At 70.4% G+C, this 11,726-nt stretch overlaps 2 protein-coding genes across 8 annotated transcripts in view; one reads left to right on the forward strand and one right to left on the reverse strand.

Annotated features, from left to right (window-relative positions):
• Nucleotides 1–1,589: 1,589 nt before the first annotated feature.
• NCKAP5L (NCK associated protein 5 like) lies at nt 1,590–8,296 on the forward strand. 6 transcript variants are annotated; one of them, XM_039703240.1, is made up of 13 exons: nt 1,590–2,116; nt 3,281–3,322; nt 3,424–3,530; nt 3,786–3,854; nt 3,963–4,001; nt 4,075–4,194; nt 4,281–4,394; nt 4,817–6,543; nt 6,615–6,768; nt 6,835–6,913; nt 6,997–7,281; nt 7,405–7,544; nt 7,873–8,296. In XM_039703240.1, the coding sequence occupies exons 3-13, from the start codon at nt 3,429–3,431 to the stop codon at nt 8,107–8,109; spliced, it is 3,066 nt and encodes a 1,021-aa protein (XP_039559174.1). In that variant the 5' UTR covers nt 1,590–2,116; nt 3,281–3,322; nt 3,424–3,428; the 3' UTR covers nt 8,110–8,296. The 6 variants fall into 6 exon arrangements, with proteins under 6 accessions (XP_039559174.1, XP_039559177.1, XP_039559172.1 ...); XM_039703243.1 differs by having other exon boundaries at nt 3,427–3,530; XM_039703238.1 differs by lacking the exon at nt 1,590–2,116 and adding an exon at nt 2,188–2,771.
• A 121-nt stretch (nt 8,297–8,417) lies between these two features.
• Nucleotides 8,418–11,726, reverse strand: part of TMBIM6 (transmembrane BAX inhibitor motif containing 6) — a 3,477-nt gene continuing 168 nt past the window's right edge. Inside the window, exons 2-10 of one of the 2 annotated variants that reach the window (XM_039703277.1) lie at nt 10,343–10,444; nt 10,145–10,253; nt 9,929–10,049; nt 9,769–9,817; nt 9,549–9,646; nt 9,373–9,452; nt 9,183–9,283; nt 9,029–9,101; nt 8,418–8,950 (exon numbers count right to left, since the gene is read on the reverse strand). In XM_039703277.1, the coding sequence (XP_039559211.1) occupies nt 8,927–8,950; nt 9,029–9,101; nt 9,183–9,283; nt 9,373–9,452; nt 9,549–9,646; nt 9,769–9,817; nt 9,929–10,049; nt 10,145–10,253; nt 10,343–10,398 (711 nt within the window). In that variant the 5' untranslated portion in view covers nt 10,399–10,444 and the 3' untranslated portion in view covers nt 8,418–8,926. Of the gene's footprint in view, nt 9,102–9,182; nt 9,284–9,372; nt 9,453–9,548; nt 9,647–9,768; nt 9,818–9,928; nt 10,050–10,144; nt 10,254–10,342; nt 10,445–11,726 lie in introns of both variants that reach the window. The other variant, XM_039703279.1, reaches the window with a different exon arrangement.

Genomic DNA, 11,726 nt, shown 5'->3' on the forward strand with positions numbered 1-11,726 from the left:
GAGCCCGGGGGAGCGGCGGGGGTGGCCCGGTCCGTGGTGTTCCGCATGTCCCCGGTGCATCCGCCCTGTGTCCTCGGCTGTCCCCGGTGCTGGGGTGTCCCCGCTGTCCCCAGAGCATCCCGCCTGTCTCTGAGGTGTCCCCGCTGCGTCCTGGTTGTCCCTGGGGTGTCCCCAGAGCATTCCGGCTGTCCCCAGGGCCACCAGTGAATCCTGACTGTCCCCGGGGTGTCCTCAGTGTCCCCACTGCACCCGGACTGTCCCTGGGGTGTCCCCAGTGTCCCCAGAGCATCCTGACTGTCCCTGCGGTGTCCCCAGTGTCCCCATTGAACCCCGGCTGTCCCTGCAGTGTCCCCAGTGTCCCCAGTGCATCCTGACTGTCCCTGAGGTGTCCTCGGTGTCCCCAGGGCATCCTGACTGTCCCTGGGGTATCCCTAATGTCCCCATTGCACCCCGGCTGTCCCTGGGGTGTCCCCAGAGCATTCCGGCTGTCCCCAGGGCCACCAGTGAATCCTGACTGTCCCCGGGGTGTCCCCAATGTCCCCATTGTACCCCAACTATCCCTGGGGGGTCCTCAGTGTCCCCAGAGCATCCTGAGTGTCCCTGCGGTGTCCTCGGTGTCCCCAGTGCAAGCTGACTGTCCCTGGGGTGTCCCCAGTGTCCCCACTGCACCCCAACTATCCCTGGGGGGTCCTCAGTGTCCCCAGTGCATCCTGAGTGTCCCTGCAGTGTCCTCAGTGTCCTCAGGGCATCCTGAGTGTCCCTGCAGTGTCCCCAATGTCCCCATTGCACCCCAACTATCTCTGCGGTGTCCTCAGTGTCCCCAGTGCAACCTGACTGTCCCTGGGGTCTCCCCAGAGCATCCTGAATGTCCCTGGGGTGTCCTCAGTGTCCCTATTGCACCCCGGCTGTCCCTGGGGTGTCCCTCACTGTCTTTCATCCCACCCGCCTGTCCCCAGTGTCCCCAGTACACCCCAGCTGTCCCCTGTGTGTGTCTCTTGTCCCCACCACATCCTGACTGTCCCCAGTGTCCCCACCGCATCCCTGGCTGTCCCTGCATGTCCCTGGCCAGTCCCAGCTGTCCTCGATGTGTCCCCGCACCCCGAGGCCATTTCTCTAGCACATCCCACTTGTGCATCCCGGCTGTCCCCAGGGTGTCCTTGCTGTCCCTGGTGCATCCTGGCTGCCCCCAGAACAGTTCCAGCGGGGCTGGGGACACTCAGGGCTGTCACGCCATGTGTCCTGGCTGCCCCCAGAACAGCTCCAGTGGGGTTGGGGACACTTGGGGCTGTCACCCCCTGTCCCTGGGCTGTCCCCAGTGTGTCCTGGCTGCCCCCAGAGCAGCTCAGCAGGGTTGGGGACACTCGGGGCTGTCACCCCCTGTCCCTGGGCTGTCCCCAGAACAGCTCCAGCGGGATTGGGGACACTCGGGGCTGTCACCCCATGTGTCCTGGTCTGTCCCCAGTGTGTCCTGGCTGCCCCCAGAGCAGCTCAGCAGGGTTGGGGACACTCGGGGCTGTCACCCCCTGTCCCTGGGTTGTCCCCAGTGTGTCCTGGTTGTCCCCAGAACAGCTCCAGCGGGGTTGGGGACACTCGGGGCTGTCACCCCATGTCCCTGGGCTCGGCATGGGGACCCTGGTGTGGCACAGGCTGGGGCCAGCCCGTCACAGCCACGCTGGCACGTCCTGGGCTGCGCTTTGGGCACGTGCCGTGTCCCCAGGCCGTGTCCCCACAGCGCCCAGGCCAGCGGGGACAGAGTGACCGGGGGGTACCGGGGAGGGGACACGGGGCTCTGGGCGGCCCTGGCCGTGTCCCCACGCCGTGTCCCCCTCCCCACAGGGACCCTCGCGGGGCCCCACGCTGGGGGAGGGGACGGCGGCGCTGTCCATCTGTCGGGGCCCCCCCGGCTGTCCCCGCCGGGGGCTTGGGGGGGCCGCGGGCTGCTCTTCCCCTCCAGACACGGCCTCACTTCCCCCCGTGACGCAGCCGGAGCCGCCGGCCCCGGGGCCGCTTCCTGCGAGGGGGGCAGGCGAGGGGGCACCTCGGCGACAACGGGGACCGCAGGGACCCGCGGGGGTTCGCCCCACGGGCTGCGGGGGACGGGGACAGCACGTGCGAGGTCTGCCCGTGCCCCCCAGACCTTCCCCTTGTCCCTCCATCACCCCCAGACCCTTTTCCTGTCCCCCGCATCACCCCCAAACCTTCCTCCTGTCCCCTCCTGCCGAGCCCCCCGCTCCCCGCCGCGGTTCCGTGGGCTCCGGGTGAACCGGGGACGCGCGGCCCCGTGTGAACCCCAGAACCCCGAACCTCACCCTCGAGGGGCGGGGGGCGCAGGCCACGGCCGGGGGTCCCGGCTCGGCTCCGCGCCTGCAGCCCCGGGGGCTCCCCGAGGGGTCCCGGGGCTCCAGGCAGTCCCCCCGGAGGGTGCGGGATGCCCGGTGGGGATCCCCCCGTGCTCTGCCCCGTCCCTCCGGCGGTGCCCGGTGCCGCGGGGGGGTTCCCGGTGCTTCCCCCTCCCGGGATGATTCCCGGTGCGCCGGTGCCGCCGCTCCCGGCGGCCTCAGCTCCGGTTCCCCGGGGCTGGCGGCACCGGGGAGGCGGCGGCTCCATCCCGGCTCCTCCCCGGCCGCGGCGGGAAGGCGGAGCCGCCGCCGCCGCCTCCCAACAATAGCGCGGCCGGGCCGGGCCGGGATGGAAACGCCGCCGTCGCCGGGACCGGCCCCAGGGCCGCTCTGAGCCGCCACCGGCGGCGCCACCGGGAGCCCCGGGCGTGAGTACGGACCGGGACCGGGGCTCAGCGCCGGGACGCGGCGGCACCGGCGGCGGGGGAAGCCCGGGGTGGAGCGGGGGGTGTGCGGCGCTGGGGGGAGGCCCGTGTGAACGCCGGGGGTCCTGTGCACCGGGGCTGCGCATCCCGGTGCCCCGGGGCCGGGGTCAGCCCCGGGGGTGCTGCGTGTTCCGGTAGCCCGGAGGTGCTGCACATCGCGGCGCCCCGGGGCTTGTGCCGGTTCCGGTCCCGGTGGTGCTGCACATCCTCGTGACCCTGTGGCGGTCCCGGTCCTTGGGGCACACCGGCACAGCGGTCCCGGTGCCAGTGGTGCCGCACATCCCGGTGCCCCGGGCTGGTCCCGGTGCCAGTCCCGGTCCCGCTGTGCATCCCGGGGCCGATCAGCTCCCCCTGAAGCACCGGGAGGGAGGGGGGCAGCAGGAGGGGTCCCTGCGGAGGGGTCAGGACTCGGCCCTGGGGGCTCCATCCCCTCCTCAGCCCAGCTCTCCCTGGCAGGTGACACCGCACCGCTTCGGGGCTGGGGACATCCCCCGCCAGGTAAGAGAGGGCCGGGCTGTGGCGGGCCCGGGGGTGCCTCAGGCCGGCTGCCACCGGCCAGGGGCCAGCCGGGAGCCCGCGGTGACGCGTGTCCCCCGCAGCAGCGATGTCGGAGAGCGTGGCCGAGGCGCCGGGAGCCGGGAGCCCGGCGGCGCTGGGGGACACGGGCACCAGCCATGAGCTGCTGCAGCGCCTGCGGGAGCTGGAGGTATGCAGGGCTGGCACCACAGGATGTGGCACCGCTGGGCAGCTGTGGCCACTGAAGCTGTGGCCGTGGCCACCGTGCAGGCAGTGCCAAGGGCCAGCCGTGGCCACGGAGCCGTGGTGACGGGTTGCACTTCCCAGTTTTTTGTGCCCCTCGTGCAGCCCCGTCCTGCTGCGTGTGGCACCAGGAGACAGAGGTGCTTGGTGCCACGGGGATGTCCCCTGAGCTGTCCCCTGAGCTGTCCTTGCTCTGTTCTAGGCAGAGAACTCAGCCCTGGCCCAGGCCAATGAGAACCAGAGGGAGACGTACGAGCGCTGCCTGGACGAGGTACTGGAGAGAACCCACACACACACAGGGCACGTGTGCCCACCTGTGTGCTGGGGCAGGAGGCTCCGTGTGCCCTGTGCCCACCCAGACCTCCCCTCTCCTCCCCAGGTTGCCAACCACGTGGTGCAGGCACTGCTCAACCAGAAGGTGGGTGTCAGGAGGGTGTCAGGGGGCTGGGAGGACTCCAGGGGTCCTGGCTGACCCCCCACACCCCTGCCAGGACCTGCGTGAGGAGTGCATCAAGCTGAAGAAACGTGTCTTCGAGCTGGAGCGGCAGAACCAGGTGCTGAGCGACCTGTTCCAGCAGAAGCTGCAGCTCTCCACTGGGTCCCTCCCCCAGGTGTGCCTGGGGCTGCGTCGGGGCTGGGGGGTGGGCATGGGGCAGAGCCCTCCCAAAGCTTAACCCCGTTTCTCTCTCTTCTGCAGCTGCCGCTGCACCCGGTGCCGGTGCCCCCGGATGTCCCGGTGACCCCCCAGCCAGGCTCTGCTGAGCAGGAGCCCCCCTCGCTGCTCCCTGGCCTCTGTCTGTCCCTGCCCGAGGTGGGTACCAGCGTTCCCTTCCTGTCCCAGTGTCCCCCTCTCTGGGCAGTGTCACCCCCTTCCCCACTGTCTTTTTCCTGTGTGTGGTGTCACCAGGCCTGTGACACGTGGCTTCCCACGGTGTCCTGTCCTGTCCCCCCTCCCTGGATCTGTGGTGTCCCCTCCAAGTGCCTATGGCACTTTCAGCAGAGTCTCTGTGGTCCCTGTGGTGTCACCTCTGCAGGTCCATGGTGTCCACCTCCCCAAGCCCCTCCATCTGTCATGTCTGGCTCCAAAACCCATTGCCCCAGATGTCCCTGTCCCCATTATGTCCCCGTCCCAAAGCCTCCTGTGTCTCCAGAGTGATTCCAGAGTGTCCCCTCTGGTACCAGTTGGGGCTCAGTGCCAGGTGCTCACAGGGTGACAGTGCCCACTCCCCACAGGTGCTGCCACCAGTGCCATCGGGCAGCCCTGGCCTCAGCCCCGGTGCCCCGCCCCTGGATGCCCTGTCCCCCTTCTTCAAAAAGAAAGCCCAAATCCTGGAGGTGCTGCGCAAGCTGGAGGAGACAGACCCGCTGCTGGGGCCCGCCCCGGCCTCCCCCGGCTCCCCCGAGCCCTGCGCGGCCCTGGCCTGGCCCCCCTGCCCTCTGCGGGGCCCGGGGGCTGCAGGGGGCTGGCGGGGCACCGAGGGCAGCCCCTGCTCCTCTCCCGAGGAAGCGGGGCCGCCTCGGGGGGCTCTGCTCAGCGCCTTGGCCGAGCGGCTGCTGCGAGGTGAGGGGGGGGGCTGCTGCCGCCGCAATGGGGAAGCCCCCGGGGGACCCCCCCGGCAGCGGCGCGGGGAGCACCCCGCTTTCCTGGGACTCTACACCCCGGGCGAGGAGAGCCCCGAGGGGGGCTTCACCCCGCTCTCACCTGGCGGCGTCCCCAACCCGCTGCCCTCCCCCAGCAAGGTGCTCAAACTGCCGGCCCCCCCCGGGGGGCTGCGCCTCAGCCCCCAGCTCGCCCACCCCTCCAAGATCCCCTGTCGCGGCGCCCACCCCGAGGCCTCCCCGGTGCTCAGCCGCCGCCCGTCCCCCGACGCTGCTGCGGAGCCCGGTTCCACCGAGCCCCCCGCCTTCCCCCGCACCTTCGAGGCGGCCGAGCCGCCCCCTGTGCCCCCGGGACCCGCGGCCGGCGGCGAGCGGGCGGCCGCTTCCCCTCCCAGCTCTCGCCGAGGCACGGGGGGCTCGGCCCCCTGCCGCCGCCCGGGCAAGAAGCCCCCCGAGCCGGGCTACCTGCCCTTCAAGGAGCGCCTGGCAGCCCTGGGCAAGCTGCGGGGCGCTGAGGGCCGCGAGCCGCCCGGCCCGGGGCGGCCCGAGCGGGGCCATGGCGCCGAGCTGCGCCCCCCACCCCGGGGGGGTTTGGGGGGCAGCCTGAAGCACCCCGAGCCCGCGCACGGCGCCGAGCCCCTGGCCCGCTGCTACTCCTCCGGCTCCATGGGCGACCCCGGCAAGGCGGGGGGCAAGGGTCGCCCCGGCACCGGCCGGACCCCCTCCCGGACCCCCCCCCCGCCCCCTGCCAAAACCTCCCGCAGCCCCCACGGCAGCCCCACCAAGCTGCCCACCAAGGCGGCCAAAGCCGGGGCACCGCGGGGCGAGGAGCCCGCGGGCGCCAAGGCGGGCGGGGGTCCCCACAAGACCCCCGCGGACCCCGCAGAGCCCACGGGGCCGGCGCCCAGCGCCGCGGGGCACTCGGCCATCGAGGAGAAGGTGATGAAGGGCATCGAGGAGAACGTGCTGCGGCTGCAGGGGCAGGAGCGGGCACCGGGCGCCGAGGCCAAGGGCAAGGCAGCCGGGCTGGCGAGCTGGTTCGGGCTGCGGCGCAGCAAACTGCCCGCGCTGAGCCGGCGAGGAGACGGAGGGCGAGGCCGGGAGTGGGCCGGGACCCCCGCGCCCCTTCGCCGAGAGGTCAAGCTGGCCGCCCGCAAGCTGGAAGCCGAGAGTCTCAACATCTCGAAGCTGATGGAGAAGGCGGAGGATCTGCGGAAGGCGCTGCGGGAGGAGCACGCGTTCCTGCAGGGGCTGGCGCTGGAGAAGGGGCGTCCCCGCGGACCCCCGCGAGGCCCCGGCCCCCTCCCTGTCATGTACCAGGAGGTGACGGCCGAGACCTTCATGCAGCAGCTGCTGGACAGGTGAGCTCCCTGCTGGGTGCCCTCGGGGTGGGGGTGATGGGGGTGTCCCCCTGATCGCTGCCTCCCCGCAGGGTGGACGGGAAGGACGTCCCGTACGAGACCCGCCTGGAGCACAAGCGGGAGCTCTGTGAGCTCCGGAGGGTCCCCCCCGACGCCAAAGAAGCGCGGCTCTGCCGCCCGCCCCGCAACGGCATCGTGGGACACGTGCGGGAGCCCTCGGACAAGGTGGGGACCGCGCGGGCCCCCGCTCCGGGGGCACCCCGCAGCCGCTCAGCCTCTGCACCCCCGCAGGTGCCCGACGTGGGGCTCCGGGACGAGCTGCCGTCCGACGAGAGCCTCTCCGAGTCGGGGACCGGGCAGCATTTCGCCGGTGAGGGGGCGATGGGGAGCTCAGGGCGGAGAGGGGGCACCGGGGTGGGTTCCCGGCACTGACCCCCTCCCCTTCTGCCGCAGCCTGCGGGTCCCTGACGCGGACTCTGGACAGCGGGATCGGGACCTTCCCGCCCCCCGACTACGGGGGGGTCCCCGCCAAGAGCACCCCCAAACCGCGGGGCCGCCCCGAGCCGCTGCCCGGGGCCGTGCCGGCCGCTGTCACCAAAGTGCCCCGCAAGGCCCGCACGCTGGAGCGGGAGGTGCCCAGCGCCGAGGAGCTGCTGGTACCGGGCAAACACCGGGGCGCTCCGGGCTGCCGCCTCCCGGCCCCCCCCAGCTCGCACGGGCACCGCGCCGCACCCCAAGGTGGGTGTCCCCCCCCGAGCCGGGTGTCCCCCCGATCCTCGAGAGGGTGCAGCGGGGGCTCTCGGTGGGAGATGGGGGTGTGGGGGGTCCTGCCGGTCAGCGCTGCCCCCGTTGTTCCCGCAGACACCGGGGATGACGCCAGGAAGCCGCGGCGTGTCCAGCAGAGCAAGAACTGGACCTTCCCCAACGCCAAAGCCTGCGGTGCTGCTGATCCCTTCGTGTGCCCTCCCGGGGGGCTGGAGGGGCTGCATCGGCCTGTGCAGGTAAGGGCAGCTTATGGGACCCCCGAAATCCTGGAGTACCCCAAAACCTTGGGGTGGGGTCCCCAAAACTCCAGAGTAAGGACACTGAAACTCTGGAGCAAGACCCCAAAACCCTGCGAGAGGGACCCCAGACCTTCCTGCCCATGCTGTGGGGATGAAGCCTCGGGGAGAGGATGTGGGGGGAACACTCCCCGGAATTCTGTGATCATTTCCCACATGTGCCCCGCGGTGTGGAGGGGATTTAGTGACCTTGGGGGGGCACAGACGCTCCCGACCACGGGGCAGTGATGGATGTGGCCGTGCCCCTGCCCATTCTGTCCCTCCCCAGGCCCCCGTGTGCAGCCCGGCGGGGCACCGGGGGGCATCCCCGGAGGCTCCCCCGCCGCTGCCCCCCGCCCTGAGCACTAGCAGCAGCCGGACCCCCAGCGCTTCAGACGTGGGGGACGAGGGCAGCACGGAGGCACGCTCCCGGGACGGGGGGCACGGCCCCGCGGGGCTGGAACACTCCGAGTCCCTCAGCGATTCGCTGTACGACAGCCTCTCCTCCTGCGGCAGCCAGGGCTGAGCCGCCCCGGCCCCGCTGCCGCGTCTTCCACCCCGTCCCCGCTGCTCCCCGCTCCTGCTCTGAGGGTGCTGCCCGGGCTGGGAGTGTCCGCTGTCTGTCGCTCCCTCTCCCGGCTCTCTCCGATGGTGCTACGGCCCTGTACAGCCCCCGCCGATGGGTTTTTAACTCAATAAAGCCGCCCCTCCAGCCTGGGTTATTTATACACGTGGTGGTGCAGCCCTTGTGTCGCCGTGCCCTGGGATGTGAGGATGGTTGGGGGGGTCAGATGGACGGACGGAGACGGGGGGATGGAAAGAGGGGGACAAGAGTTTGGAGTCTGAGCGATTTATTGAATCATCCCGGTGTACAAAGAGCGGAGACGGCGGGACTGGGAGCGCTGGGAATGCCACGTCCCCACGGCCCCCTCCCAGCACACGTTCGTTTCTTGGCACTGGTGCTGAAGGGGAGGCTCCACCGATGAGTTTGGCTGAGGGGGGGGTCCCACCAACAACCCCCCCCGAGGGCTGGTTTTGGGGCCTCACGGCCTCCCGGGGAAGGGTGACACCCCGGGTGGGGCTGGGGACAAACCTCCCAGGAAAGAGGACACATGGGTGACCACTCTTGGGGAAAACCAAGGGGAGCCAAACTCCAGCAGGATCCACAAATCGGCTGGTTTTTAATCAAAAAAAAAAAAAAAAGCTGAACAAGAGATAAACCCACGAGGTGCGAAAGCTTCTGGCTGCTTCCTCGGCAGCAAAGCGCAGCCCCTTTAATGACAGAGAGGGACAGGAGGGGACATGGGGACACAGGGGTGGCTCCGCCTCGGCCCAGAGCCGCTTCACTTCTTCTCCTTCTTCTTGTTCTGCAAGAGGAGAGTGGCCACGGTCACCACGGGCTCTGTCCCTCTGTCCCCCTGCCCTGCCCAGGGCCCCTCACCCACCTCGGACATGCCCAGGATCATCAGGAGCTCCCGGAAGATGTTAACAAAGTCCAGGAAGAGATCCACGCAGTGCCTGGGAAAGAGAGGGAGGGAGGGATGGCTGGATGCTCAGTGGGGGTCCCCCTGTGTCACCCCCCGTGTCCCCAGCACCCACCAGATGTAATCCTTGTCCCCGCTCTCCGCCTTCTCGATGATGAGCTGCGTGTCGAAGAGCACGAAGCCACACATGATCATCAGAGCCACGTACAGGTTGGCCTGTGGGGGCACAGAGGCATCAGCTGGGGACGGTCCCCTCCCTGCTGGCGTCACCTGTCTGTCTGTCCGTCCTCAGCAGGCAGACTCACCGTGAAGAGCCAGGTGGATCTCACAAAGGCGTTAATCAGAGCGGAGAGAAGCAGCAGGGTGAGGCCGGACAGCAGGAAACCTGCAGGGTGAGGGAGGCAGGGTCAGGCCTGGGGAGAGCCCCCCACCCAAACAGGGGGACCCCAGCCCCCCCGAGCCCCCCCAGAGCCCCTCTCACCTCCTAGGTACAGGTAGCTGCGGCGCCGGGCGTACAGGGCGCTCAGGGAGAAGCAGGCAAAGATGGTGGCAGTGCCCAGGAAGGCAGTGGGGATGATGCTGGGGGTGAAGAGAAGGGGGTCAGAGGGTTTTGGGGGCAGCTGGGGGTCATTCTGGGGGGGAACAGGATCTGTGTGGCAGCTGGAGCTGGGGGATGGGGTCTGTGGTGGGGGGTTTCCTACCTGGGGTTGATGGAGATGCACATTTGCAGGAGGGGTCCCAGATTGATGCCTGGAAGGACAGAATTGGGTGTCACCAGAGCCACTCTGGGGGGCTTCACCCGGCCCCTGTGCAGGATCTGGGGTCCCTGGGGATGTGGGGGGAGTCCCAGTGCCCACCTACCCGTGAGGAAGGCGAAGCCAACCAGCATGGCCAGCCTCTTCTGCTCGGTCTCACGGCTGTGAGGGGTGGCCGTGAGCCACACCATCAGCCCCAGCGCACCCAGGCCGGTCAGGAGCCCAAACTGGGAGAGGGAGAGACAGGTGAGGGCTGGCCATGGCCTCACCTGGCTGCTGCAGGGCTGGGGGTGCCACCTGCAGCCCTGCCAGGCTGCCTCACCTGGAAGAGGTGGGTCACCACGTTGATGTAGGCGCCCGCAGCTGCCACGAACATGCAGATGGCAAAGCTGCCATAGACCCTCTTCAGGTGCTCCTGGGTGGAGGCCGAGCTGTGGGCGAGGAGGGGGCGGTGAGGTGGGCAGCCAGGGCTGGCACGGCCCCCCCCGAGCCCCCTGCCCTGTGCCCGTGTGCCACTCACATGTGGGAGAACTTGAAGAGGGCGTCAAAGTTGATGCTGCGGTCGAAGACGTTCATGGTGCCAGGCTGGGATGGGCCCAGGGCCGCTCCACAGGGCTGCAAGCTGCAGGGAAAGGGGGTCAGCAAGGGTCTGCAGCCCACCCAGAGCTCCCAAAGCTCCCAGAGCTCCCCCAGGAGCTGGGAAAGTGGGGTCAGCAAGGATCTGGAGCCCACCCAGAGCTCCCAAAGCTCCCCCAGGAGCTGGGAAAGCGGGGTCAGCAAGGATCTGCAGCCCACCCAGAGCTCCCAAAGCTCCCCCAGGAGCCGAGCGAGAGCCCAGGAGCTGCTGGAGCTTTCCTGGTCCAGCTGGTGCAAGCTCTGCAGGCTGTTGCAAGGCCAGGGGGCCCCGGGGTGTTGCAGGGCTGTTGCAAGGCCAGGGCAGCCTCAGGGAGCTGCACGAGGCTGCTTGGAGCCAGGGGAGCTCCTGAAGGCGCCGTGGGAGCGCTGCCAGCAGCTGGAAACGCCTTTGTGCCAGGTGACAATTAGTGCCCCTAATGATCCCCAGGGTGGCTCTGGCAGCGGGAGGCTCCCGGCAGCGCCTCCTCCTCCTCCTCCTCCTCTTCCTCGCCCTCCTCCTCCTGGCCCAGCCGGCTCGGCCGGCTCTGTCCCCTCTGGCACCTGCCAGAGCCAGACCTGCCCAGCCAGTGGCACCAGGCGCTGTCCCCAAGGGACGGAGGGGACAGAACGGGAGCGGGGGGGACGCCTGAAGGAGCTGTACTGGGGCAGCTCCGGGAGAGGAGCCCCATGGTGGCACCGCAGCACGGCCCGGGGGGGCACAGGTCACAGCCCAGCCTGGCACAGCGACACAGGGTCACAGCCCAGCCTGGCACGGTGACACAGGGTGGCACCGGAGCGCTGCCACCGCCGGGCTGGTGCCACGGGGCAGGTCAGAGGGCACGGCAGGGGAGGAGCTGCGGCCGCGGGGACAGTCCCGGCGGGGTGTGTGTGTGTGTGACACGGGTGACACCGCTCCGGCCCCCGTGACCGCCGGTGCCACCGGGCAGGCCCCGAGCCGCCCTCCCCGCCCCCAGCGCCGCTTTCGCTTTTGCTGCTGCTCGGCTCCAAGCGACCTTTACCCACCCGCCTCTTCCTGCATCCCCCCTGCCCGGCCCTTCCCCTCCTCCGCCGCCCCACTCGCCGCCGTTCTCCCGTTAAAACCGGGCCGAGACCCCCGGGGCCCAGCCCGTGCGCGCCCCCCCCTCGCCACAGGGCCTGGTGGGGGCGGGACGCCCCGGGCCGCTCGGGGCGAGCTCTGGGGGGGTTGCGGGGCTCTCCCGGGGTCCGCAGCCGCTCCGGGACCCCCGGGGCTCCCCCGGGGCCGCCCCGGGCCCGCCCCGCCCGCGCCC

Source organism: Passer montanus, unplaced genomic scaffold (genome assembly GCF_014805655.1).
Source record: "Passer montanus isolate IOZ18808 unplaced genomic scaffold, ASM1480565v1 scaffold161, whole genome shotgun sequence".
In the NCBI taxonomy this organism is placed as follows: Eukaryota; Metazoa; Chordata; class Aves; order Passeriformes; family Passeridae; genus Passer; species Passer montanus.

Excerpts from the sequence above, each read along its gene's own strand:
- NCKAP5L (XM_039703240.1), top strand. The coding sequence starts at position 3,429 with ATGTCGGAGAGCGTGGCCGAGGCGCCGGGAGCCGGGAGCCCGGCGGCG. Across the intron at positions 4,395-4,816 it reads TCTGTCTGTCCCTGCCCGAG|GTGCTGCCACCAGTGCCATC; the intron begins GTGGGTACCAGC and ends CACTCCCCACAG. Across the intron at positions 6,914-6,996 it reads GACCGGGCAGCATTTCGCCG|CCTGCGGGTCCCTGACGCGG; the intron begins GTGAGGGGGCGA and ends CTTCTGCCGCAG.